Here is a 27,211-nt window from a genome sequence, read left to right as displayed (position 1 = left end):
TTATAAATATTAGAATCAATTTACAGTCTGTATCTGTATTATAACATTAAAATATCAGACTTACCACCACTCTTCCACTGAAGTAAAATGGCGTCCGCATCATGTGGTCTGTTTCGATCAAAATGACGTCTAGTCTGCACGTTAACGGAGGTGGCTTGATTAACTCTGAAAGAGAGTTAACGTTTGCAACTACAGGTGCATCTCAATAAATTAGAATGTCGTGGAAAAGTGGGTTTTTGTTAAATGTGAGCCAAAATCATCACAATTAAAAGAACCAAAGACTTAAACTACTTCAGTCTGTGTGCATTGAATTTATTTAATACACGAGTTTCACAATTTCAGTTGAATTACTGAAATAAATGAACTTTTCCACGACATTCTAATTTATTGAGATGCACCTGTACATAAAATGACACCAACTCTTATTTGAAAACTGACACTTCTGGTGTTAGACCCATTCTGTTCAGTGTTGATCCAACACTTTATTTTAACACTGGAAAATCAACACTGGTAAATTTAAGTAGCCTAACTTACAATAGGTAATTTTATTCACATTAACTTTCAATGTTAAATTCACATTAAATATAAAGTCAGTCATATTAAAACTATGTTATGGCATGACACCCATATCTGTTACTTACGTAAACAGACAGGTTTTTATGTATAGTTAATAGACTATATTAGACTACTTTGACCATCGCCCACTATAGATCAACTAACATAGGTGAGAATCCAGATATTTCATGATATGGTTAATGCGTTTGGGCTTCGAATGTTTCGAATAAAAAGGAAAAAAAAACAAAAAACATAAGAACATAAGTGCTATTGTGGCTGCTGTGTGTCACATGACGACCTCCCCCCACTCGTGCCCCCTCAAAAATAATGAGTCCATGACTCCCCTGAGCTTAAGTATTTCAAAGTATTCTAAAGTATTTAGTTTAAGATACTAAACCTGAGTAATCTAAGGAAATACATTACTGATTACTTTTTAAAGCATGTATTTTGTAATCTGTAGTGAAATACATTTTAAAAGTAACCTTCGTCCACTCCACTTTTAGACATGCACTGGCAAACTTCCCTAAGCACTTCCCCTCGGGGGAATCCCCGCTGCCATTTTGAAATGCATTCCACTTCGTGAAATGGACAAGGGAAGTTTATACAGACAGACCCTAACCCTTGACCCCTCGATTTTGACCGAGGGAGCGAGTCTGCTTCACATGTACACGTCAGGCCACAGATTGCATTTCATTTAACCTCACCCCAAACAACTCTATAATATATACATTTTTTTTTTTTTTTACATTTAGAACAGCCCAAGCATACCTATATACACATAGAATGCTGCACCAAACTAATTCATAGGAGGGAAAATGTCAATAAACCAACTCCATAGCAGTTTCTAAGTGATCAAGGGCTTAGGACGTTCCGATTCAGCCCATTCCAAGGGTTCCGCCAGTATGTGTACTCATGAAATGTAATCAATGACGTAGGCCTACATCCAAGTAAACGAGACGGAGGGAAGTTAGCGAGTGAAGGGCATAAAAAAATGGACTGGAACGCAGCCATAGACTTTGACATAGACATTGTTAAAAAGACCCAGCAGAGGTTGTACTTCCTTCACCAGGAAATTCAACCTGCCAGCTGCTGAAACAGTTCTACTCAGCCATCGAGTTCATTCTGTGTTCATAACTGCCTGGTTTGGTTCAGCTACCAAGTGGCAACCACAAAAATGTCAATTTAACTTACGATTCCAGCTGTATTTTTTTAGAGAACTGAAACCGTGCATGCGTGTTGCGCTAATTCTCAGTAACCAAAAAAATCTCACAGCTGGGATGTGAGCTGGTGTTTTTTAAAAACATTTTTATAAGAAAGGTTTCGCATCTACCTTTAGCAAATCACAAGTGATAGAATTTTTTATAAATGCATCTGCATGATCAGATGTAGAAGGTGTCAAGTGTGACGTTTTGCTATCGAGATTAGCACAACCCCTTCAGTTCTCTAGAAATTCACATGCAAGTAAATAACATGATGTATATGATAATGGAAATAAAATGTTTATCGGAAAACTAAATTATTTTAAGAATATGTTGAATATATGTAATAAAAAAAGAAAATACATCTTATTATAGGCATCTTATTGCCCACTTTATGTTTTAGAGCTGGAGCCTGGCCTGGCCTGGCTGAGAAACATATGGAAGCCCGTTTCTGCCATGTAAGAAAAATAAATCATGCGTTGGTAAGTTACAGTTATGACTTTAAATGTCATAGTTATGACATACTAAGTTGTGATTATGGCTTTAAAATTCAAAATTATAACATAAAATGTTGAAATTATGACATACTAAGTCATAGGCGGAGGGTGAACCAACTCCAGGGTAAGGCTATTTTGACTTAGTATGCCATTATTTTGACTTTAAATCTCATGGTTATGTCATAATTGCAACTTTGAAATTAATAATTTTGACTTTTTGTGTCATAATTATGACTTTTTATGTCATAATTTTGTTTACCAAAGCATTTTTTTTATGTGGCGGAAATAGGCTTCTATATAAATGTCATCACTCAGCTGCGGTTAAAATTTAAACTCAGAATTCAGAATCGTTTAAGAATCATGATAGAGATGATTGATTATTATATTATACCTATTACTTGCTGCTGGCATTTAGTGTCCTTAGTGAACTCATAATCATTATGATTTTTAGTTTTGTAATATAAAGGAAAAGGACCTGACGTGTGGCCAAGTATGATGTCCCATACTCAGAATTTGTGCTCTGAATTTAACCCATCTAAGTGCACACACACACAGCAGTGAGTAGTGAACACACACACACAGCCATTTTTTGCTGCAGTTGGAGGTTCAGTGCCTTGCTCAAGGGTCTCACCACAGTCTTGGTATTGAAAGTGGAAGAAAGCGCTGTACATTCACTCCGCCCACCTACAATCCCTGCCGGTACAGAGACTCAAACCCACTACCTTTGGGTTACAAGTCTGACTCTCTAATCATTAGGCCACGATTGCCCCCTAGGTCTCACCATTGGGGAATCGAAGCCCGGTCTTCCGTGTGACAGGCGGGGATACATTCACTTTACTAAATTGGAGTTCAGTTGATATAATCTACAAGCATTATTCTACAAAGACAAAATGTTTGATTAATAGCGATCTTTTGTGAATTGTGTGTCCATCATCTATGTGTTTGCCTGGTGCCAGTTCAAGAAACTATGTAACATCGTGCTATATCTTAATTTTTATTTATTTAATCTGTATTTTTACATTTTACCTAATCCAATATAACTTCTTAAATATATTTGGTTAGGGTTGTGAAAATTTAAAGTATGCGTATAGTAGACAAGCATCAGGAGTGACAAATCCATATGGATGCAGGAATACAACTGCAATTCATTCCAGTGTTTATGTGACCTGTTTTTAGTACACAAGCGCACACTTGTTTAAAACAGTCACAAAGTATTTCAGGGTAGTTCCCTTTCAGTCGGTCACTCCCAATGTCATGTCGGATGACCGACGAATTGAGATCCCAATTTGTCAGTCATCTGACGTGACGTCTCCGTTCCCTCCTTCAGGGAACAAGGGTTACCATATGTAACCGAGACGTTTTTCTACACATGACCTGAATTTTCAAATGTAGTAAAATTTAATCATTTAAATGTATACGGGGCAAACAAAAGAGAGTAAAATGTCAATCTCGTTTTTGATGATGACAGTGCCTGGATGAATGTTCTCTTTGCTGTAGTGACAGGCCGTCATTTGCCACACATCCAGAATATAAACACCAACATCCTGAAAAGCCCAACGCAGAATTCTGTCCAACTGAAGAGAATACCAATCACTCCCGAAAATATCCTATTATAAAGACAGAGAAACGCACCATCAACCCTAAACTTGCCATCACAGTGTGGCCTCCTTGTATTTAAACACATGAAACTGTATAGCAGGGGTCCTCAATTCTGGACCTCGAGATCCAATTTTCTGCAAAGTTTAGTGCCAACCCTAATCAAACACACCTGAACACGCTAATCAAAGTCTTTAGGATTTCTACAAAGTTGCAGGTTGGTGTGTTTAATCCAGGTTGCAGCTAATCTCTGCAGGAAAGTGGATCTCGAGGTCCAGAGTTGTGGACCCCTGCTGCATAGGCTTACCTTATAGCCAGTGTTGACAGTCTTGATTATAACGGTAGTGTCAGGCGCCCGCTGTAACAATGCTAGAACAGCTTTGCGGATCCTCAACACTCTATGGGTGAAGAAATCCAGAGGGTACGTGGTGAAATGGGGCCCCAGATTAAACATAATGACCATGTGGGGTCCTCCTGCCAGGCCATCGATCTCATTACTGATGTAGTGCAGATTAGCAACTGCTGATTTTCGACTGCGCAGAGGAACGCCATGAGCCCTCCAGTGTAAGTCAATGTTGTTCTTCACATCCACTGCTAGGAGCGGCCCTGACTGATATTGGACATGCAGGTTCATCTGTTTCAGGGCTGATAAAAACGTGACACCAACAAATATGATCCCATGTATTGCACATATATAACACAATTTTTATATACAGTGGGTACGGAAAGTATTCAGACCCCCTTGTGTTTGTCTTTCAGGCACTCTGTTGTTGTTTGGGTTGTAAAATGTCGGGTGCTACAGACAAAGGACGTCCACACATCATTGAGGTAAAAGCCGGCTGGAACTGGAGTGTGTAAACCAGGATGACATTTCTCTGCTACATCTGCAGGGTGAGTAAAGGGAAACAGAAAGTAGTGTAACAAAGTTATGAGTTTGCCCAAAATTTATCTAAACTCGTTATTTTGACTTGCATTGTCAGTACATTTATTCCTCTTTTTTTGTGCAACATATTTCCCAGCATCTCTGCTGTACTATTACTCTGGGTTAAACTATTGACCAACATACCAATAGTTTCATTTCCATGGGAATGAAATATTTTGATGATGCTCTTATCTCCATTGATACCTTTGTTAGTTTGCGTCCTGTCAAAGAGAACATGTTTGTCTGTCATACTGCCTTCCATCAATGCATTAAATAAATCAAGTATAAAGTCAATCAAGAATCATTTATTCTCACATAAGCTTCTTCTCTTTATCAGTCAGACGGTTTCTATAACCACCCATAGAGTGGTACACAAGGGCACTGCATGGCAGGGATTTGGGTCTCTGGCAGCGCCATATTTCTTCGGTACAGGGATCTTTGTATTCACAGCAACAGTCTCCAGTTCCCATATGCTCTAGTCCATTCTTGTCCCACTTAACATTACACATCACTGCTTCACTCAGCCTGGTCTTATTTGGTCCTGGTCCCTCGTAAAATCCATAAAAGTACACCCTGTCAGAGTCAGTATCTCTGTGATGCTTCAGGACCTGCACAACCTCACTGGAGTGAATTAGACGCACAGCCACCTGGGCCTCGCCGACCCACGGCAGGAGGAAACGCACAGAGTATGAGCCGTTGAGCAGGTCCACCACCTCCCCAAACACACTGGCCTGTGACAGAGGAATATTCTGAGTACAACTCTCTCAGAGTTTACAGTAAAAACAACAGGTAAGTAATGTGTACAATTACTGACCTTAGTTTTAGAACAGAACAGCTTGGCTTGAAAAAAGTCGCCTCCATAACTCTTAGATTTATTATCAAAGTCCTTTGCATGCACCGTAACAAAAAGCTCCTCACCAGTTTGGTAGCTCTCTTTCAGGTTCTCAATGATGAATGTGGTGTGGGCTGGACTAGTACTCATGGACACATTTGTGATCGATCTGTCAGGATCTGCCCAGTAAACAGCCTGCTGTAACCTGGAGTAGCCATCTAAACTGATTCCAAATTCAGAGTAAAAAGAGTTTATTAGTGACTGAGACTTTTCTGAGACTTCTGAATTGATTCCTGCAGGAGAGCCGGAGTTTGCAGAGTTCTGGAGTCCTGCACAGTGCTGAGACAAAAAACTGGGTGAAGGGCGTTTCTTTCTTTCCTTTCCCATATAAGACCATATAACCTACAAATACAAAATAGTCCGTTATTTTGTTTTACTCATTTGACTGTTATTAAACATCCAGTCTACATTTGATTCTAAATCAAATTTACATAGGGCATTTTATAGGGAATCTGTTTTAGTTTTTTTTTTTTTGGGGGTTAAGACTGATATGTTCGCAGAATTGCGAGTTTATGAAAAAAGAATTCTGAGGAAAAAAAGTCAGAATTGTGAGATAAAAAGTCGCAATTACCTTTTTTATTTTTTATTCGGTGGCGGAAACGGGCTTCCATACTTTTGAGATTTTTGGCTCTTCTTTTTTAGTTTTTTTTTTTTTTTTTTAGACAAAGACCTTCAGACATTTACACACTTCAAACATAGTTATGTAATCATTCAAAGACCTGCATGCCCTGCTTATTTATCATGGCCCACTTAACATCACAGAGCTATAGAATGAGTACAATGCATAATTAATACCAAGCAAATTGTAAAGGATCTCAGACAAACAAATAATTTGGCCTAAAGATGTGTGTACCAGGAAAATACAAAGGACGAAAATGCCAGTAAATTTGATTCAGAAAACAGCTAACAGCAGCCATAAATAGATATTTTCATGAACTCACCAGCAAACACGTGACTACCAGTAGAAAAAGCCCAGTAAAAAGCTTCCGTAACCACGATCTTTCCCTGTGAACTGTAAAAGCAATCTTACCAAATAGCATGTTACCACAGTTTTATTTATTTATTTTTTATTGATTTTTTAGTGTGAGACCATTCATTTTTAAAACAGCTTGGACCAACTTAAATTTTTTTTGTTTTTCTAAAATTATATTTTGGGTTTGGTTCAAATCCTAAATATTAATCAATGTTTTGTTTTGTTTTTGTTTTTTTTTTCTCCAAAGACAAAACATTTATACAAAGTAAAAAAATGATTTATTGTAAAGACCATATCACTGTTTAAAAAAATGTTGGATTTACATTATTTCAGTCAGTACAGCTAGCCAGTATGTGTTCTGCACATCAACACTGGTGTCAAGTGAAAATACTATTTAAACCAAAAAAAAAATTGTTTATAATTTATACTATGGGTAGTGTTATTTGCTTTTATCCAAACTGAACAAAACAGGTTTAAACCTGTATAATCCACTGAGAATTTAACTGCAATTCTGTCCCTATAGCCTAATATTTCTCATCTCAGTGATTGTTTTGTATTAGCCTACCTACTTACCAGAGGAAAGACATGCTGTTCTGTCATTTAAATTTTTATTCACTCTTTAAATTTTTGTTTACTCTTGAACTCATTTTACATTTTGTGCTATACAACTAAATTAGCAAATGTTTCAATCCATTTCCTAAAGCATATTGGCTGATGCGTCATCATCCTGCACATGCTAAACTAAATGTTAAACTAAATATCTAAATATGTTACAGTTTAAAAGCAAATGCACTGTTCTTATGCACTAGTCTTGCACTATTCATTTATAAGTAGGCTATATTATTATGTTCTGTGCATTCAAGTGTTTAGCAAACAAATTAAATGCAATGAAGTATTCAGAAATAACTTACAGTGTTGTTCCCGAGTTTCAGAGTCCGATTTTTGTAAGGCATGTTTTTGAAAGCATGTAGTTTCATCCATTTGGAGCTTTTGTTTTTAAATCCGTGTGTATGCGTTTCAGCCTGTCTTTATACGCGTCGTTTTGTCTCCTGGGGTTTTTTGTTTTTTTCCCCCTGCAGTTGGCAGTCCCACCTACTCTCTGTGGTATATGGCTGTACTACTAATTCGACTACAAGCACTGGCTCATGAAATAATAGCTACAACTTTTCCACGAGAGGTAGCCTATTATTGCCTCATCGGCTCTTCTAATGAATGAATTACCATTTTATTGGAGGAGATTTTTCGAAGTGATGAGAACAGTAAACGTAAATCAGAAGCGAATAATTTACAGTTAGTTTTGTTTTGAACCATTTATTCCATAGTTATCAATAAAATCATTATAAAAATATAAATGCTATGCTAGTAAATTTGAGATGAAAACAGCGTCCTTAAAACCCAATCAGGGAAGAAAATAGATTTGCGAGCTTATATTGATTATTATATTGATCAAAATGCTATATGATAAAGTTACTTGAATCTTGCTGTCTGACAACAGTCCCACCTGCCGGCCGAAACTGGTAGCCTGCAACTGGCTATTTTAATACCCGATTTTATGGACCTTCGCCTTCCACAGACGATGTAAATACATTCATTCAGATCACTTGATTGCAATCGGGATGTGAAAATCTTTCAACCAAATGTTTTTGAACCAAATCACCTACCCTACCTCTACCCCGCGATTTCTACTGAGGGTGTCACCCGACTGCGCCCTCGTAAAGCCACTACTCAGTGTTGCCAGACGCACGATAATTATCGTATTTGTACGATAATATTGACCTCTGTACGATCAATAATGAAAAAAATCCCATAATAAATGTTTTTGAACCAAATCACCTACCCTACCTCTACCCCGCGATTTCTACTGAGGGTGTCACCCGACTGCGCCCTCGTAAAGCCACTACTCAGTGTTGCCAGACGTACGATAATTATCGTATTTGTACGATAATATTGACCTCTGTACGATCAATAATGAAAAAAATCCTATAATGTACGATAATTTCGAAAGTTCAGAACGTGTTTTTCCAAAGTCAACCTCACCAATACAAAGCCATGAAATCGGCTCATTACAGACGCTCTAAATGGGTTGGTGCACACCTCAGGACCCTCAACATCTGGCAACACGCAGGATTCTGATGACAGCGACTCAGAGGGGGAGTTTGGACCTTCCCACAAGGTATGCCTATGGCCCTCAGTGTTGCCAATTTGGGGATTTTGTCGCCAAATTTAGCTACTTTCTCATTGTAGCTGCGACTTTTTTTTTAATTTTTTGCCACAAGGAGCTATTTTAGTTATATTTAAATAAAACTAGCCATTTTTTGGAGATTTAAATTTTTTTACTTGGCCACACCCTGCCGTAGGCCCGTGACCTCTCACGTTTGCTCTCAATCATGCCAATGAGTCTGCGCAGTGAACACACCAGTACGCCACGCCTGCCATGACGTACACCACAATTTCATTATAAGCATCAATCAAGATGCCGGAGAAAAAATGAACATCTTGTTTTAACCACAGACACAAAAGTTATACCACAATTCATGCACAGTCATGTCAACCAGATACTGAGATAGAGACACAGTGCATCGTCGTGTCATGTGTGCTGGGATGCAGTATTTTGCACTTACTTTGTAGTAATAGAGTGTGTTGACTGAAATAAGTTTGTATGAATAGTTTTTGTTTTTGGTTATCTGTTGTATTTGAGCAGGACAGGGATGCACTTTGGTGACACATAAAACAAATTCCCAACTTTATGTGTCTTTTGTGTCTTTCCATCATGTTTGATGTGCTTGCATATATATATATATATTTACTTTCCTTTACCTTTACCAAATTTACCTGTATTTACTTTTACTACCTGTATGTTTTCATATTTGGCGACTTTTTGTGAAAAATGGAGACTTTTGAATCTAGAGATTTTCTGAGGGAGGGGTTTGGCAACACTGATGGCCCTGTGATTTCCACGATGCGGAAAACACGGATGGAATTGCGGAATCCAGTCAACTGAATTTACTGTATAACGCAGAATGTCACGGAATCCAAAGTCAACCTCATCAAAACAAAGCCATGAAATCGGCTCATTACAGACGCTCTAAATGGGTTGGTGCACACCTCAGGACCCTCAACATCTGGCAACACGCAGGATTCTGATGACAGCGACTCAGAGGTGGAGTTTGGACCTTCCCACAAGGTACGCCTATGGCCCTATGGTTTCCGCGATGCGGAAAACACGGATGGAATCGCAGAATCCAGTCAACAGAATTTACTGTATAACGCGGAATGTCACGGAATTTGTCCAAGTTTGGATGAATTAATCAAAGGAAGGTCATTACACTTAAATCGTGATATGACTAGTATCTGTAAATATTAAGCCGCAAAAAGGCTATTTAAATATAAATCCTGCATGTTCTGTGTCTGTCTGAATCATAGTTTATGGTCTGAATGAATGTCAGGCGGTTTTGTTTACTACACACATACTGAAGCGCGCGTGAAGCTCGCATGATTTCAGCATCTGCCTTCTCACTAAATAGGACATAAGTACATAAATTATTAAGGAATAATCAAAATATTTCTTCCATGTTTTAATTTTAATTGTAAATCCCCTTTGTTTGCCAAAAAATTAAATTTGTTTAATTTTCATTAATTAAAAGATAAATTAAATTAATGTGTTATGCATTTATTCGATAACCAGAAAAATGAAAATACACAATGCAGAATTTCATAAGGCTATGAATATAAAATTAGTTTTTATGCATTCAAATAATTAGACATATTAAAACACAGAATTTGGTAACAGTAAACAAGGTGAAAAAATAGAGCATTTCATAAGACCCTAAACATGTAATTTTTGTTAAACTTTTTAATAGATTTGATGTTGGATTGTATGCGTTTCATTATTTAATTAGACGTGCTTTTGATTAATAAAATTTAATTTAACCATTTAAAAAGGAGTCCAGAAAAATTCAAATGGAAAAAAAAAACAAGAATCCAAAAAAAATTTACATTTGGAATAAAAAAAAATAAAGGAATTTGGGAAAAAATAAAACGTATTTCATAGGGCCCTAGCATAGTTATTTATTTATTGTTGTAATTTGAAGGTTGTGTCAAAAAGTTGTTGTTCTAGTCTAGTAGATAAATAGCTGTATTCTGTAAATTTTTACTCGTGTACGATAATTTTCTTCCAAATACGATAATTTTGAGCTTCTGGTACGATACTTGGACATTTCCAATCTGGCAACACTGCCACTACTCCCTGCACCTCCGGAGATCTGTGCACGCCACTGAATGCACGACACGTGCGATTCAGTTCCCAACCCAGTGCATAATACTGAGATATTTCAGACTGATATGTCTAAGTAAAAGGGGCATTTTATTAATCACATTACTAAAATTAATACAGACACATGGCATAAAATAATACATAAAAGTGCTGTATTAGATTGTTGTTTTAGTTTCTCGTTGCCTTTGCTCCAGACAGCTGCTTTCCCTGCTGTGTTCTGTTATGAACAAGATTTTCTGTAAATCACATGACTTCATGAATAGGTTGATCGCAGCTTGTATGGAAGTACAAAAGTGCAAGAGTATGTTCAGCTTGCAGCCACAAGCAATGATGTCTTTGGGGACAAAGACGGAAATGCAAAAAAAGCCAGCATTCTTTTGTCAACAAAAAGAGGGTACATTTTCATCCAAACAGACAAGCCAATTTATAATCCAGGAGAAAATGGTATGATAAATAATTTTCTTATTTCTTATTAATATTATTTTTTCTTTTACTTTTGTTAAATCTGCATTACTTGCTTACTAGTATTAAAAATTGCCACTCTTGTTTAGTTTCTCTTTATTCTCTGTTTCTCAGTCAAATACAGAATCTTCACACTAGACAACTTCATGATCCCCATAAAGGATGAAATCCATGTTCAAATAATTGTAAGTTGTTTTTGTCAATGAGGAAATGCAAATAATATTCACAATTACCTTGAATGAGCAGGCATTTTTTTTCTTTTTACAGAACTGCAAAGGCTTTATTGTTTACAATCATATTTTGGTTTCTGACCAAATTTTGGAAAAAACTATCACTATACCAGGAGTAGAGCAGTAAGTTAACTGCATGAGCACTAAATAAACACTAAACAAAGCTAACACTAAATAAAGTGTCTATGTATATAATTAATTAAAGCTTTGGTTGTTAATTTCACATGTACACATACAGTATATACATATCATTCATTCTCATACAATAGACAACATTACAATGCCTTTTTAATGGATGTCATTTATATATTCTGTGTAATTTTATTAATCCTTCAGGGCAGGCAAATGGAAAATCATTGCGTCATATCATAAGTACCCTGAATCTACCACATCATTGGAGTTTGAGGTCAAGGAATACGGTAGGTGTTATTAAACTCCAGGTGCATCTACTCTAAGAATTCTTATTTACTTCACCTGTCACTTTAACCCTTAGAAATGGCATTTCATTCTTTATAGTTTTGCCCACATTTGAGGTTACCATTGAGGCTCCACAGCCTTACCATATTTTGAAGAGCAAGTCCTTTCCATTCAACATCTCTGCTAGGTACGTCTACTACTGACACATGCTGATTGGGTTTGGTGTTGACTTCAGATTTTGCTATGTAACTCATCAGCTTTTGGTGTTCTCAGATATACTTATGGGAAGGGGGTCAATGGCATAGCATATATTCGATTTGGACTTATTGATGAAAAGGGTAATAAGATATATCTTCCAGGCACTGAAAAGCAGATAGCAGTAAGTAAATCATTTTGCTGTATTTGCAATATTAGCCTAAACATATATTTATGATAATTAATTTTGTTTTGATTTATTTGATGTCTGTATTCTGCTGTTATGTAGGTAGAGGATGGTACTGCAGAAACAGAGGTACGCACTGAGGACTTAAAGACAGCATCAGAAAATAACACTCAAGGCCATATAGAGGGATATTATCTTTACATTGCAGTCTCGGTTTTGGAAAAAGCAAGTAAGTCACAAACAAAAAGTAGACATGATTAGATCGGGAAATGCATGCAATCCAAAATAAATTCTAGTTATATTATATTGATGAAATAATATTTCATCTTATGCACTTATTTTATTCAATTAAAGTTACAATTTATCCCCAATTGGAAATGAAAATACATTTAATTATTGAAAATTAAAAAACAAAGAATATTCATCCTTATTCTATGCAGGTGGCAATCTGGAGGAAGCTGAGAGCTCTTCTGTGAAGATTGTGACATCCCCATATGTTGTTGATCTGTCAAAAACCAAGACGTATTTCACCCCAGGTGGCGTGTTTTCCGTTTTGGTATGTGGCCCAAATCATTTCTGAACTTAAATGTATTCGTTTTATACCTCTGAGTATCAGTGACTGGAATTAAAATATATATATGTTAGTGGCACACGGTTTTGTAATTTCTTTTCCTTTTTTTCCAGGCTACTGCAACTTATCCAGATGGCAACAGAGTTCCAAACTTGAAATTTACAGCCACTGTTACAATAGAAGGCTCACCAGAGCATATTCTGAAAAATGAGGGCCGGGGAAATGACATGGGAGATGTAGCCATGTCGTTTCAAATACCACCACACGCTAAGAATTTAGCTGTAACAGTAAGATTTCACATGATAATCATTTTGTAATATCATTATTTCCATTCCAAAGCCCAAATTAAAGTAAAATTTAATTTCATCCAAAAATGAAAATTTCTGACAGTTTTCTCACCCTCAGGCCATCCAAGATGTAGATGAGTTTGTTTCTTCATCAGAACAGGTTTGGAAAAATTTAGCATTACATCACTTGCTCACCAAAGGATCCTCTGCAGTGAATGGGTGCCGTCAGAATGAGAGTTCAAACAGCTGATAAAATATATTTGTAAACAAACAAAGCAATAATCCACAAGTATTCTACATGACTCCAATCCATCAGTTTTATTGATAACAAACGTTTTGTAAACTGAAAAGCTGCGTGTTTGTAACACACAAATCTATCAAGGCATTTTATTGTGATGTTTTTATCATCTCATTCTGACGACACCCATTTACTGCAGAGGATCCATTGGTGAGCAAGTAATGTAATGTTAAAGGGGAGGTCTAATGCTGTTTCATGAGTTCTTACTTATTTACACTGTTAAAGAGTTGGATTCTCATGCTAAACATGGCCAAAGTTTAAAAAAACGAGTTGGAAAAGTTTGAAGTTTAATTTTGCTCGAGAAGGATTTGCCATTTTGTTTTTAGATCACGAAATCAACAATGTCACCGAAGAAGTGTGTTTTTGGTTTTTGGTATTTTACTCTATAAGGTACTCAAGATTAACATGAGATTGGCAGAAGCTGTGTGTGTTATGTCCCCTTTACATTTCTCCAAATCTGTTCCAATAAAGAAACAAACTCATCTACATCTTGGACGGTCTGAGGATGAGTACATTTTCAGCTTTGGGTAAGCTATTTCTTTAAGGGGCCAAAATATACAATTACATTGCTTTGGATCAGCTGTCAACAACAATAATATTACCGTTTCATGTGTTCTTGTGTCTCTGGTATTGACCAATCAGCATCCAGGACTGGAACTATCAATTTAATAACTTTTTTTTTTTTGCAGGTTTTTGCCGAGGGGAGAGACCAGGAGGTCATTCGTAGTGATAAAAAGATGACGGCCAGTGCAACAAAAGCAGAAGAACACAGCTATCTTAGTTTGGAAGTGGAGCATCAGGTTCTACAGCCCGGAGAGGCCTTGAAAGCCACATTACGGGACATTACACCTCAGAGTGCAGCAAAACCCACATTCATTTACTTTATGGTTAGAACAATCAGCTCTGATGTTGTTGTTTTTTATGTGTAGGTTTTTACCAGAGAGCAAAGATTTGCTTTATCTTCAATCGAATGTCTTTAAAATAATTATATCCACAACAGGTTTGGAGTAAGGGACAAATTGTGCAGGTGGGAAGGGTGCCGAGAACTGAAATCACAACAGTCAATGTGAATGTCAATGTGGAGATGGTGCCTTCTTTTCGCCTGGTAGCCTACTATTTTACAGATTCTTCACCAAAAGAAAAAATAGTGGCTGACTCTGTGTGGGTCGATGTGAAAGACGTATGCAAAGGCAAGGTACGGCTGAGGCGAATTATCTTTCAGAATCGAAATTGTGAAGTGATAGATGTTTCCACTGAAATGCAAAATACCATTTTGTGTGTAGGTAGAAACTGATCCACTGCCTGAGATAAAACCTGCAACTAAGTTTGAAGTGACGGTCAGAACAGATCCAAAGACCAAGGTGGCTCTTGCTGCAGCGGACTCAGCAGTTTATATTCTGAGCAAAAACAAACTAAGCCTTCAAAAGGTAACACATTTGGGATTATGTACAAACAAGTTGAAAGTTGAACCCCATTAAAGTTAAAACCCCATGAGTTTTGTGGATATCTAGTACACTGTGCTAGTGTACTCTTAAAGGTACTCCATGTATCATTTCAGGATTGTTGCTCATAATGAAGATCATTTGTTTTTACCTACAGATGTTCGAGTATATGAACTCGTATGACCTGGCCTGCTCGATCGGAGGAGGAGAGGATTCCAGTGCTGTTCTTCAGAGAGCTGGGCTAACTTTCATGTGTAACTGTGATATGGAAACCCCTAAACCTCTAGGTAATATAACTGCTGACATCCTATTTTATGAATTGTTTTTCAGGAACCACATAAGAGCATGAAAGTGTAACGCGTAAAATTTTTACTTCTTTTCAGAGCATAAGTGTTACAAATTTAAACCTGAACCTCGCATCAGAAGAGCAGCGGACTATGTTAAAAAATACAATGAAGTCGGTAAGATGCAAAACAACATTTTGACTCCCTTTGATGATTCCTCACATGATTTGTTTTTAATCACGTCAAATAATGATATCATCACTACAGTCAACAGCTTCAAGGACCATGACAGGAAATGCTGTCTTGATGGTGTAAGGCCTAACAAAATGCATACGTCCTGTGATGAGCGTCTCAAAAGAGTAAAAGAATCGGACAGCTGTCGTAAGGCTTTTAAACAGTGCTGCGAAGCTGCAAATGAGAGGAGGAAGAGGGAGAAGTTTGAGAAGAGAAAAACCAGCCTTGGAAGAGGTACAATTTGTCTTGCATAATTTCTCGGAAAGGGGTTTCTTGGATTAAAGCCACATTGATTGCACAATTCTACATTGATTTCAAGCAAGTCATCTAAATCAAACCAGACAAAAAATGCGAGAGAGCAGTGAAGCCAGTTTAGTATATTTTAGTAATAATAATAATATAAATTCAAATCAATACATGTTGTCCATATTAATACTAAATTGGCCTCACTGCTTACTCACAATCACACAATCAATTTCAATGTAAAAAAAAAAAATGTGAGGGTCATTTTAGTGTAGTATTATTATTATTATTGTTATCATTCATTTACTCACATTTATAAAATAATTTTAAATAATAAAATATACAATTATTATTATAAAAAAATACAATTATTATTATTATTATTACTATTAAAAATGTTTTGTTTAGGGCAAGTAGTTTATGCTTGCCAACGTTGCTACTTTCAAAAGCTGAACTAACTACACTATTTGTCTGTTTCTCACTGTAGTCGTCGACGACACATTGGACAAAATTGTGATTAATGAGGACGCTATCTACCTTCGTAAATACTTCCCACAGTCATGGATGTGGACAGTCATTCATACAGATAGCACCGGCATTATCAGGTTACCCTGAATTCTTTTTCTTTCTCTGCTAATGAACAGAATGAATCGGCTCTAACGTAATTTTCTATATGTAAATATTCTTTGTCTTTTGTAAACTTTTAGGCATGATGCAGTTGCTCCTGATTCCATAACCACTTGGGAAATCCAGGCTGTGGGCATTTCTCCCACAAAAGGTTTTTTTTATATATATATAATCTTATATCATGTGTCCTGTTTATATGCTGATCAGTTTTCAAATTGTGTCGTTGTTGTTTTTTTTCCAGGATTCTGCATTGCAGAACCAAAGCCCCTGAGGGTCTTCCAGGATTTCTTCTTGTCCGTCAACCTACCTTACTCTGTGAAGAGAAATGAGCAGCTTCAGGTTAAAGCTGTTGTGTACAATTACAAGCAAGAGAGTTTAAAGGTAAATTTAATGAAGCTTTATTTCAGGTGTCATTCTTGCTAACTAGGACAGGTGCCTGAAAAATATTAGACAAATTAATCCAGTGAGGCAAAGTGTGACAAACAGGATTGAAATGCCATATCATGTGTCTCTATAGACAATAGTGAAGATGGATAAGAAGGAAGGTTTGTGCACTGCTGGTGGGAGTGAGGTGAAGGAGGAGGTTGTGGTTCCTGGTAACTCAGCGGTGGCTGTGTATTTTACCGTGGTGCCCCTTGTTATTGGAAATATCCCCATCACCGTGCTGGCTTATGCCTCAGACACTGTTAATGACCGAGTAGAAAAGGAGCTCCGTGTGGAGGTAAAGTGTGGTAAAGGGTTAGTTCACCCAAAAATTTCAATTCTGACATTAATCCCTCATGCTGTTCCAAACCCATAAGACCTTTATTCATCTTCGGAACACAAATTAAGATATGTTTGATGAAATCTGAGAGCTTTCTGACCCTGCATAAACAGCAATGCAACTGAAAAGTTTTATGGCCCAGAAAGTTAGTAAGGATATCGATAAAATAGTCCATGTGAAAGTAAATTTGAGCTCTGCATTTAACCCATCGAAGTGCACACACACAGCAGCGAGTAGTGAACACACACACACACACACACACACACACCGTGAACACACACCCGGAGCAGTGGGCAGCCATTTTTGCTGTGGCGCCCGGGGAGCAGTTGGGGGTTTGTTGCCTTGTTCAAGGGTTTCACCTCAGTCGTGGTGCGCTATACATTCACTTTTTTTGTTGCACTCGAACCCGAGGCCTTTGGCTTACAAGTCCGAGTCTCCAACCATTAGGCCACAACTGCCCCAAACTGTGACATCAGAGGTTCAACCATAATGTTATGAAGCTAGGAGAATACTTTTTGTGTGCAAAGAAAACAAAAATAACGACTTTATTCAACAATTTCTTCTCTTCCGTTGTGCATTCACGAGAGTACCACAATACATGCGTGTGCATTCCTCTGCTTGCAAACAAGGCGCACCCCATCCGAGTTCTACGTCAGAACGCCGGCTCCTGTGTCAGCAGCACCACACGCATGCGTCGTGGTACTCTTGTGAACGCACGTTGACTGACAAGGAAGAGAACAAATTGTTGAATAAATTCATTATTTTTGTTTTCTTTGTGCACAAAAAGTGTTCTCTTAGCTTCATAACAGTAGGGTTGAACCACTGATGTCACATGGACTATTTTATCGATGCCCTTACTACCTTTCTGGGCCATAAAACGTTTGAGTTGCACTGCTGTCTATGCAGGGTCAGAATGCTTTCATGCTTTTTCAATGATTTCATCAAAAATATCTTTTTATTTTTTAATTTGTGTTCCGAAGATGAACAAAGGTCTTACGGCTTTGGAACGACATGAGGGTGAGTAATTAATGACAGAATTTTCATTTTTTGGGTGAACTATCCGTTTAAGTTGGCATACCCAGATTTTACTGTGCTCCAGTGCCAATATATTTGACACTGAAAAACTCTCTTTCAAATCCTTCATGTTTAGGGGGAAGGGGAAATCGCCACTATTGACAGGGAGTACAACATTGATCCAAACTGTAAGAATCCAATAGGCCTATATAATCAGTAAATCTGTTCTTGGCCTTTTCATAACTGTAATAACATTTTTTTTGTCTTCTTATGCACAGTGAGGAAATTAGAGATTGATATTCCAGTCCCTGCTGATGAGATCCCTGGTGGGGTGGACTCCGAAATCAATTTGAGTTTAAAAGGTGAAGTTGGATAGATAGATAGATAGATAGATAGATAGATAGATAGATAGGTAGGTAGATAGATAGATAGATAGATAGATTTCCTCTGTCATACTCTATCATAGATATAATGACCCTATTATTTTGCAGGTGGAGTGATGGGCGAGTCTGTAAATAACTGTTTAAACCTGGAGGGTATCGATAAACTCATTCAGCTGCCCACTGGCTGTGCGGAGCAGACTATGGTGAAGATGTCTCCTGCTATTCATGCCATGAGGTACCTGGATGCCACCAAACAATGGATATCACTGAAAGCTGAACGCAGAGATGAGGCCCAATCGATGATCCAAACCGGTGGGTATCCATACCTGTAGATGCTACAACTTTAAGTAAATGTTCTAATAGTTCATAAACTATGAGAGTCAGGAGAAATTGTCTATGCAAAAGTAATTTGGCAGCAATAGAGAACAATAGATTTAAAACTTTACCAAAGCTTTACTTCTCCTTTTTATGAGCAGAGGTGGACAGTAACGATATACATTTTCTTGATTACTGTACTTAAGTACATTTTTAAAGTATCTGTACTTTACTTCAGTATTATTTTTTCTGGAAACTTATGACTTTAACTTCACTACATTTTAAAGACAATTATCGTACTTTTCACTCCACTACATTTCTATCAAGGTCCTCGAAGTAGAAAGTCGTTACTATGTTGCGGCTTTGAAAGTCAGTGGGTGTTTTTTTCTTCTCTAAAATGAGACTTTTTTTTAGACAGCCTATCATTAATCACTCTTGTAGGGTTACATGAAGTGATTTCCTAGCATTTTTTGAACACTGACCAGTTACAAATGTGATTTTTATTTACAACAATTCAATAATAAGAAGTTAATATTTTGGTATATATTAGACATATTATTAGAAAGATATTGTCTGATTTAGCAAAATGGTGTAAATGAAAATATTACCTATAAAGCCACAGAAGAACTGTTGTGAGTCTCTTAACAAAACACAATAGGTGTTCAACTTAAAGCATCACTTCACAGTTTGCATCACTTCACTTGATGTATGACATCAAAGTACTGCGAGAGCATTTTTGACATTTTTGTTTTGATGTCAAATAAATCTTGCTGTTTTGTTTTTGTGTTAAAGGGTTAGTTCACCCAAAAATTCTGTCATTAATTACTCCCCCCTCATGTCATTTCAAACCCGTAAGACCTTCGTTCATCTTCGGAACACAAATTAAGATATTTTTGATGGAATCTGAGAGCTGTCTGGCCCTGCATAGACAGCAATACAACTGAAATGTTCCCAAGTCCAGAAACGTAGCAAGGAGATCTGTAAAATAATCCATGTGACATCAGTGGTTCATCCGCAATTATACAAAGCTACGAGAATAATTTTTGTGCGCAAAAGAAAAAAAAAAAACAACTTTATTCAGCAATTTGCCTCCTCTGCTTATGCTGTTCTGTGTCAGCTGCATCACACGGATACGCTGTTTTCATTCAGATCAAATCACAACAACGTAGGAAACAGATCCGGCGTGACACAGCTGACACAGAACAGCATATGCTGTTTACGTATAGCGGATACTCTCCAAAATAGTGCTACAGGGTGACGCGGAGGAGACGAATTGTTGAATAAAGTCGTTTTTTTCCCTTTTGCGCACAAAAATGATTCTCGTAGCTTCGTAAAATTACAGTTGATCCCCTGATGTCACATGGATTATTTTACCGATCTCCTTGCTACATTTCTGGACCTTGATCATGGTAGATCTCCTTGCTACGTTTCTGGACTTGGGAACATTTCAGTTGTATTGCTGTCTATGCAGGGCCAGACAGCTCTCAGATTCCATCAAAAATATCTTAATTTATGTTCCGAAGATGAACTATCCCTTTAAAGCAGTGTTGCTGTTGTAACGTTATACAGCTACAGTTGTGTTGCTGGGTTTTAAAGCAGGTTTGATTTTTTTTCTTTCTTATCACTCTGTATTTACAGCAATTTCACTGTCCACTCAGTTCAAATGTGGATGAATGGCTACACATAGATGTGTGCACACACTGCCAGAGCTGTGTGAGATCACCATGCTGTTTTTGTGGGAGTGGGTAGGGGTGTTAAACATTTTTTTTCTGGTCTACTCACTTGTTTGGTTTCTATAGGTTTTTAACATTCTAAAAGCTCTTCATTCCAAAAACACTACAAGCTAGTCAGTGTATTCAGTAGGCGTAATGTATTGTAAGTTGCTTCAGAGGCATAAGGTATTGCAAGTATTACAACAATAATAAAACAGTGCGTTCATAAAAAAGGAAATTTACTTTTGGTACTTAAGTACTTTTAAAAGCAAGTACTTCTGTACTTTTACTTAAGTAAAAATATGTCCTTACAACTTTTACTTGTAATGGAGTAATATTTGAGCAGCAGTATCTAGAGTTGTGTACTTTGTAATAGAGCTTGTGTACAGTACTTTGTCCACCTTTGTTTATGAGTAATCCATTTAAAAGTTTGGGGTCATTATTCTCTTATGCTCACCAAAGCTGTATTTATTTGATCCAAAACACAATAAAACAGTAATATTGTGAAATATTATTACCATTTAAAAAACTGTTTTCTATTTAAATATACTTTAAAATGTAATTTATTCCTAATTTTTAACAGCCTTTACCCCGGTCTTCAGTGTCACATGATCCTTCAGAAATCATTCTAATATGCTGATTTGGTGGTCAAGAAATATTTATTATTATTTTCAATCTTGACAGTTGTTACTGCTGTGCTGATTAATATTTTTTGTTGAAACGGTGATACAGTTATTTTCTTTGAATAGAAAGCTTAAATGAACATTTAGAATAGAAATATTTTGTAACATCATAAATGTATTTACTGTAACTTTTGATCAATTTAATGCGTATTTGCTGAATACAAGTAATACATTTCTTTAAAAAAATCTTACTGACCCCAAACTTTTGAACAGTATTGTATGCGTCATATAGTCACATACAGTATAAATCTGACAGACAAGAGTTGTTGTTGGGCCCACCAATACACAAAAGGTTTTTAATATATATGGCAAATGATAGGATGTTGAAAATCACATATACCACATACATCTTGTTTCATCTTCTCATGTACCAGGTTACAACACAGTCCTCACACACAAGAAAGTTGATGGCTCTTACGGAGCGTTTCTGAGGACTCCAAGCAGTATTTGGTACGTTTTTGGCTCTAGCATGACTGGTACTGCATGGCACTGTCAATGCCAAGGCCTTGATAAAAGTGTCTGCCAGATGCTTAAAATTCATTTAAATAATTATTATATTAACTACAAGAAATCCACATGAAATGTAAGACTTTTGCTTTTTAAATGACATGACATATTTGTGCAAAAGTGTTTTTTTTTTCTATCCAATCTTTCTGTAGGCTTACAGCATTTATTGCCAAGGAGCTGACAGAGACTCGGGACATTATCAATGTGAAAGACTCTTATATTCAGGAGTCTATGTCTTATCTCATGTCCAAACAGAAGAGCAATGGTGCATGGGATGATCCTAATCGACTCTATGATAGAGGAATGAAGGTACAGCCAAAGGGGTGTATTTATTTTATTTATCAGTAATGGTTGCTAACACTGATTAAACAAAAACTAATATTTATCCTCAGGGAGGAGTTGGACAGGCGAAAGATGATGTTCCCCTAACTGCTTTTATCCTTATTTCAATGAACCATGCTTTGAAATTGTACGAACTGGGAAGCGACACAGAACTGGTAACATATTAACACTAGTTGCACAATATGCCCTCTATTTATTCACTACTGAATAAACACATCTGTACAAACCTGTTTATTTGCAGAGAGTTGCAATGGATAGAGCAAAGTCCTACCTAGAGGGACAGTCGGATGCTTTGGAAAGTACCTATTCGCTTGCCATTACAGCTTATGCCTTGTCATTGCATGACCAGCCAAGTGCAGAAGCCCAACAGGCACACCGAAAGCTAAAAAGCATTGCTAATTGTGACAACAGTCAGTAATGAAGTTATTACCTGCCTATTCACATCTCAATTTCTTTCTGTTAGGCCATAAACTACTTAATATAAACAAAAGATATGTGATTAAAAAGTGGTCACTATTTATTAGCTCAGTTATCATGTTCCAATTCTCACAGCACCGTTTCTTTTCTTTCTGTGAAGCAAAGTGTTTCTGGAATTCCAAGGGTGGCAGAGGTAAATCAGCTGGTAAAGCAGACGCTGAATCTGTGGAGACCACAGCATATGCTCTGCTCAGCGCACTGTCTCTGCGTGACAAGGCCACCGCTAAACTCACTGCAAACTGGCTGACAGAGCAGCGCAAATATGGTGGTGGATTCCAGTCCACACAGGTGGGTTGTGGTATTTTAATATAACAATAAAATGATTAAATGTAACTGTACTCCCAGTTGTTTGATTATAAAAAAATTAATAAAACTACAACAACAACAACAAAAAGATGTATTCATATTTTTAAATTGGTTAATATAAAGTACCATTCAAAGTACCATTTAATTAGTAGTTTTATTTAGCAAGACACATTAAATTGTAAATGTAAGTAAAGACATTTTTAATGTTACAAATCATTTTTATTCTTCTTTTATTTCTATTCTTCTTATTTTCAAGTAAAGGCTGTTCTTTTGAACTTTCTATTAAAATAATAAAATGTATCCCAATTTTCCCAAAAATATTAAGCAGCACAACTGTTTTTAACATAATAACAATTTTTATTTTTGCACAAAATCAGCATATTAGAATGATTTCTGAAGGTGACACTAAAGACCGGAGTAATGATGCTGAAAATTCAGCTTTGCAACACAGGAATGAATTGCATTTTTAAAATATATTAAAAATAGAAATCAGATATTTTAAATCATAATAATATTTAACAATATTACTGTTTTAATGTATTTTTAAACAAAAAAATAAATGCAGGGTGAACAAAAGAAGAAAAAAAATCTTACCTACTCAAACAAAATTTGAACAGTAGTGTACCTTTTATTCAGTTATGAGGAGTTTCACAAAAATGGAAAATGACATCAAACTATCTCCATGTCTGGTGGTTACAGATCCTACACACAATTACATACGTTGTATTATGAGGACTTGAATATAATATTTATTGCTAATAAGTTAAAAACCCATAAAATAACAACTCTGTGTACTCAAATGTAAAACACAGACAGCTGTGTTTGTTTTTATAGTGTTGAGGTATAGTAAAAAATTTTCAAACACACAAAGAGTGCTCCATAAGTTATATACTTGTTAAATGTGATGTCACACGATGGTCCAAACGCTCTATATTATGATCCCAAAAGCAAACAACAGACGGTGCTAATATACACTCACAGTGTGCTGAGTGGAGGCTTAGACCCAGAAACAGTTTTTGAAACTGCAGAAACTGCTTATAGCTGAATTGAACTTGTTTCAAATGAATGAACTTCATACTGTTATTGATCTGAACTGAACCAACACTGAACTGACTTGAGCTAAACAATGAAACTGCAGTCTTTTAGAGCTGCTTTACAGCAGAATCTGAATTGTCTCCATAGTTGTTTTATTAATTGATTTTGCTATTTTCCTGTTTATCTCTGTAAAGCTGCTTTGACACAATCTGTATTGCATTAATAAATCCATTTTCTTTTTTTTTTTTAAATAGGACACAGTCGTGGCCCTTGAGGCTCTGGCGAAATACAGCATGCAGAACAATGATGTAGAAGACTTGAATCTGAGGGTAGAAATGTGCCTTGAAAATGGCCGAAAACAAGATTTACACTTGACCAAATATAATGCACTCACCGCAACAGCTGTTAAGGTAAGAAAAATTATTTAAAACAGTTCTAGTATATTCCTAAATGTTGACAAACATATATATTTACAATCTGGAAACTACTGCCCATATTTTTGTCCAATCAAATCCTCTGTTCAGTGAGTAAGCCCCTCCCACTAATTCCACCTTCAAGTTACTAGAAATAAAAAACATTTGATATTAAATATGTGATAAAGTATGCTAATGTATGCTATAACAAGAAGACTATATGTGCACTTGTTCACACAGGTCAGAAATGTTGGTAAAGTTTCACTAAATGTTCAGGGAACAGGACGTGGAACATTAGCAGTAAGACTTTTTTTTCCTCCAGTTTAATTAATTGTTGATCTGTAATGTTTCAGTTTATAGTGTTTTGAATGACATTTAGCTTGTTACAGGTTGTGCAGACATATAGAACTATGAAGAAGGATGAATCACACTGTGATCTATTTCACCTTAGTGTTACAGTGAAAGGAGAGCTGGAATACAGTAAGTAAAATATCATGGAAGAGGTCACTCTAAACAATAAATTAAATAGGAATTGAGTGCACTGCAATGTATACACTTTATATAAAAAGTATATACCAATTGTACTGCCAAACAGGATATTGAAGATTAAAAAGTCAATGAGAGTTACACAGTTGTAATATTTGAGCGAGGGTGCACTCAGGTGGTGAGGAGGAGGAGCAAACATTAAAAATATAATAATATTTGACCTTAGATATCATCAGACTAAAAGTCAATATGTTCTTCTCTAGAAATATACAATAAAGAAGAAATGTTTGAGGACTATTACAATTACGACGTCGATGAAGATCAAAAAGATGAGCCCATGAGCAGCATAGAATGGTTTGATCTTCGCAACCGCAGAAAAAGACAAATCTCAGAGGAGCCAAAGAGAGAGAGTTCAGTCATATACACAGTGTGTGTGGGGTGAGCACAGTAAACAGTCTTTTTATGTATTTAAATTATTGATTTGTTATACAAATCATAGCAGAATTATGAATACTTGTTTGGCCTCTCTGAAATCAACTATTTTTTTCTTTTCTGTCTTCATACAGCATGAAAAAGAAGAATACTGTTGGCATGGTCATGGTGGAAATCTCACTTCTAAGCGGACTTATACCAAACGCCAAAGATTTGGAACATGTGCATATGCATTTTTTTTAAACAATTCTATCTAAATCGAATTCTCTCTCTCTCTCTCTCTCTCTCTCTCTCTCTTCTCGTTACATTGTAAGTAGCATGCTATTTTTAGGAATAAGCATTAAGCATCAAAATAACAAATAAAAATAAAATAAATATTAATAAAATAAAAAATATAAAAATATAAAATCAATAAAAAAATGAATATGAGTAATAGGGTTGCAAATGTAGTCCAAACTTTAAAAAATGTATCATCTTACATTAAGCACCATATTTTGTAAGGTAGCATTTATCAAAGTACCATGCTATTACCATCTGATACCATCACTATGCCATAGTATCACCAAATGTAATTTCCTGGCTTTGTTTTGTTGCAGATGATACATATATGTAACAAATTAATTAATATTTAACATTTGAATGTGTTTCTTTTCTAAGAATTTCTTTTTTTTTCTTCTTCACAGAATGTAAAGGGCACAGAGAGGTACATTGATCACTATGAAGTCCATCATAATAAAGTCTTTCTTTATTTTGCAAAGGTAACAGAAGTGTTTCTCTCTTTAAGTATTCCATGAATCTGATATATCCTCTTGGTATATGGTTTGCTTCGTTTTCAGTTTTCCTTTACTGCTGAATTTAAAAAGTGCTATAGTTAAACTGGCTCATCAGTATTTATGCAACAGATCAAGCAGAAACACAAATGATTTGATTGCATGGTTCATGTCAACAGATCACCGAAACCGAGGAGTGTCTTCAGTTTGGTGCTGAGCAGGTTGTTCCCATGGGCCTTGTCCAACCTGCTTCTGCTGTCATCTATGACTATTACAGCCCAGGTCGTCAAACTCTATGAACCAAACACTTTGATGACAACACTTCTGAGTGGTGAACACTGACTAATGCTATTCGATGTGTTACACAGAAAAGAGATGTGGCATATTCTATACAGCCCCTCACAAAAGCCCAATGATCTCCAAACTTTGTAGCGGGGATTTGTGTACATGTGCAGAAGGTGGGAAAAACTCTAGTGTGCTGTGAAATATATTTATTTACATATCCAAAAGCTTAAGATTTATATATTATATTTTGCACTTATTTTCAGGAGGATGTCCAAGGCTGAAAGTCACCTTCAGCAAGGATATGAAACACAACACCCGGAGTAGTTATGCATGTTACAGTCCTGGTGTTGACTATGGTGAGAAACTAAAAGCAAATAATGTACAAATATGTTGGTCTAAACTTATTAATATTTTAAATGTGTTCTTTTTCCTATAGCCTATGTGATCAAAATTCTCAACTCAAGCACTGATGACGTTTTTATGTACTACACCACATTAATCACTGACGTTCTTCAGACTGGTGAGTTAGTATTTTTACATTTAAAATGAAATGCTATCGTTAGGTTAATTAAAGTTATATTAGTTATTATACTGCTGTTTTGAATACTTGATTTTGATGGGTGAATCACGCCATCCAGCAGTCAAAAATTTACTGTATAATAATAATATAAAGAAAATAAATAATATAAATGATTTGATCAGCATGAAATTATTTTGTGCTATTTTCGTGTCTCTCCTATCAAAATTTCCTATGCCTCCTTTTCATAGTGAAAATGACAGAGAACTTCAGTATTAATATTACTGTATTAATACAGTATTACTGTTGTAATGGCTTTCTTTTCCTTAGTGGAGTTTTTAAGATAATATACAGGTAAAATTATACAATTATTTAAATTTAAACCAG

The 27,211-nt window shown here is 36.2% G+C and overlaps 2 protein-coding genes across 2 annotated transcripts in view; one reads left to right on the top strand and one right to left on the bottom strand.

Moving 5' to 3' along the window:
• Positions 1-2,826: 2,826 nt before the first annotated feature.
• On the bottom strand, positions 2,827-7,787 carry LOC107682967 (NXPE family member 3-like). Its single transcript, XM_016479069.1, has 9 exons — positions 7,546-7,787; positions 6,603-6,673; positions 5,584-6,003; positions 5,085-5,500; positions 4,914-4,990; positions 4,592-4,731; positions 4,155-4,523; positions 3,612-3,858; positions 2,827-3,478 (listed from the first exon to the last, which is right to left on the bottom strand). The coding sequence occupies exons 1-8, from the start codon at positions 7,613-7,615 to the stop codon at positions 3,658-3,660; spliced, it is 1,764 nt and encodes a 587-aa protein (XP_016334555.1). The 5' UTR covers positions 7,616-7,787; the 3' UTR covers positions 2,827-3,478; positions 3,612-3,657.
• Positions 7,788-11,174: 3,387 nt separating this feature from the next.
• Positions 11,175-27,211, top strand: part of c4 (complement component 4) — a 17,846-nt gene continuing 1,809 nt past the window's right edge. The window contains exons 1-37 of the mRNA XM_016479042.1: positions 11,175-11,351; positions 11,484-11,554; positions 11,637-11,722; positions 11,936-12,018; positions 12,116-12,203; positions 12,290-12,395; positions 12,501-12,627; positions 12,839-12,954; positions 13,083-13,256; positions 14,244-14,441; positions 14,555-14,749; positions 14,838-14,981; positions 15,154-15,283; positions 15,380-15,457; positions 15,548-15,748; positions 16,245-16,362; positions 16,465-16,535; positions 16,626-16,765; positions 16,902-17,105; positions 18,298-18,349; positions 18,440-18,523; positions 18,653-18,856; positions 21,629-21,704; positions 21,914-22,070; positions 22,154-22,258; positions 22,345-22,513; positions 22,681-22,868; positions 24,176-24,331; positions 24,575-24,634; positions 24,724-24,814; positions 25,084-25,258; positions 25,387-25,474; positions 25,936-26,010; positions 26,202-26,304; positions 26,391-26,480; positions 26,571-26,663; positions 26,744-26,827. Coding sequence (XP_016334528.1) covers positions 11,516-11,554; positions 11,637-11,722; positions 11,936-12,018; positions 12,116-12,203; positions 12,290-12,395; positions 12,501-12,627; positions 12,839-12,954; positions 13,083-13,256; positions 14,244-14,441; positions 14,555-14,749; positions 14,838-14,981; positions 15,154-15,283; positions 15,380-15,457; positions 15,548-15,748; positions 16,245-16,362; positions 16,465-16,535; positions 16,626-16,765; positions 16,902-17,105; positions 18,298-18,349; positions 18,440-18,523; positions 18,653-18,856; positions 21,629-21,704; positions 21,914-22,070; positions 22,154-22,258; positions 22,345-22,513; positions 22,681-22,868; positions 24,176-24,331; positions 24,575-24,634; positions 24,724-24,814; positions 25,084-25,258; positions 25,387-25,474; positions 25,936-26,010; positions 26,202-26,304; positions 26,391-26,480; positions 26,571-26,663; positions 26,744-26,827 — 4,348 coding nt within the window. The 5' untranslated portion in view covers positions 11,175-11,351; positions 11,484-11,515. The remainder of the gene's footprint in view (positions 11,352-11,483; positions 11,555-11,636; positions 11,723-11,935; positions 12,019-12,115; positions 12,204-12,289; positions 12,396-12,500; positions 12,628-12,838; positions 12,955-13,082; positions 13,257-14,243; positions 14,442-14,554; positions 14,750-14,837; positions 14,982-15,153; positions 15,284-15,379; positions 15,458-15,547; positions 15,749-16,244; positions 16,363-16,464; positions 16,536-16,625; positions 16,766-16,901; positions 17,106-18,297; positions 18,350-18,439; positions 18,524-18,652; positions 18,857-21,628; positions 21,705-21,913; positions 22,071-22,153; positions 22,259-22,344; positions 22,514-22,680; positions 22,869-24,175; positions 24,332-24,574; positions 24,635-24,723; positions 24,815-25,083; positions 25,259-25,386; positions 25,475-25,935; positions 26,011-26,201; positions 26,305-26,390; positions 26,481-26,570; positions 26,664-26,743; positions 26,828-27,211) is intronic.

Source organism: Sinocyclocheilus anshuiensis, unplaced genomic scaffold (assembly GCF_001515605.1).
Source record: "Sinocyclocheilus anshuiensis isolate Anshui unplaced genomic scaffold, SAMN03320099.WGS_v1.1 scaffold1170, whole genome shotgun sequence".
In the NCBI taxonomy this organism is placed as follows: Eukaryota; Metazoa; Chordata; class Actinopteri; order Cypriniformes; family Cyprinidae; genus Sinocyclocheilus; species Sinocyclocheilus anshuiensis.
This window is presented reverse-complemented; position numbering and strand designations above follow the sequence as displayed.

Excerpts from the sequence above, each read along its gene's own strand:
- LOC107682967 (XM_016479069.1), bottom strand. The coding sequence starts at position 7,615 with ATGGATGAAACTACATGCTTTCAAAAACATGCCTTACAAAAATCGGAC. Across the intron at positions 6,674-7,545 it reads TGAAACTCGGGAACAACACT|TTCACAGGGAAAGATCGTGG; the intron begins GTAAGTTATTTC and ends TTGCTTTTACAG. Across the intron at positions 5,501-5,583 it reads TGTTCTGTTCTAAAACTAAG|GCCAGTGTGTTTGGGGAGGT; the intron begins GTCAGTAATTGT and ends CCTCTGTCACAG.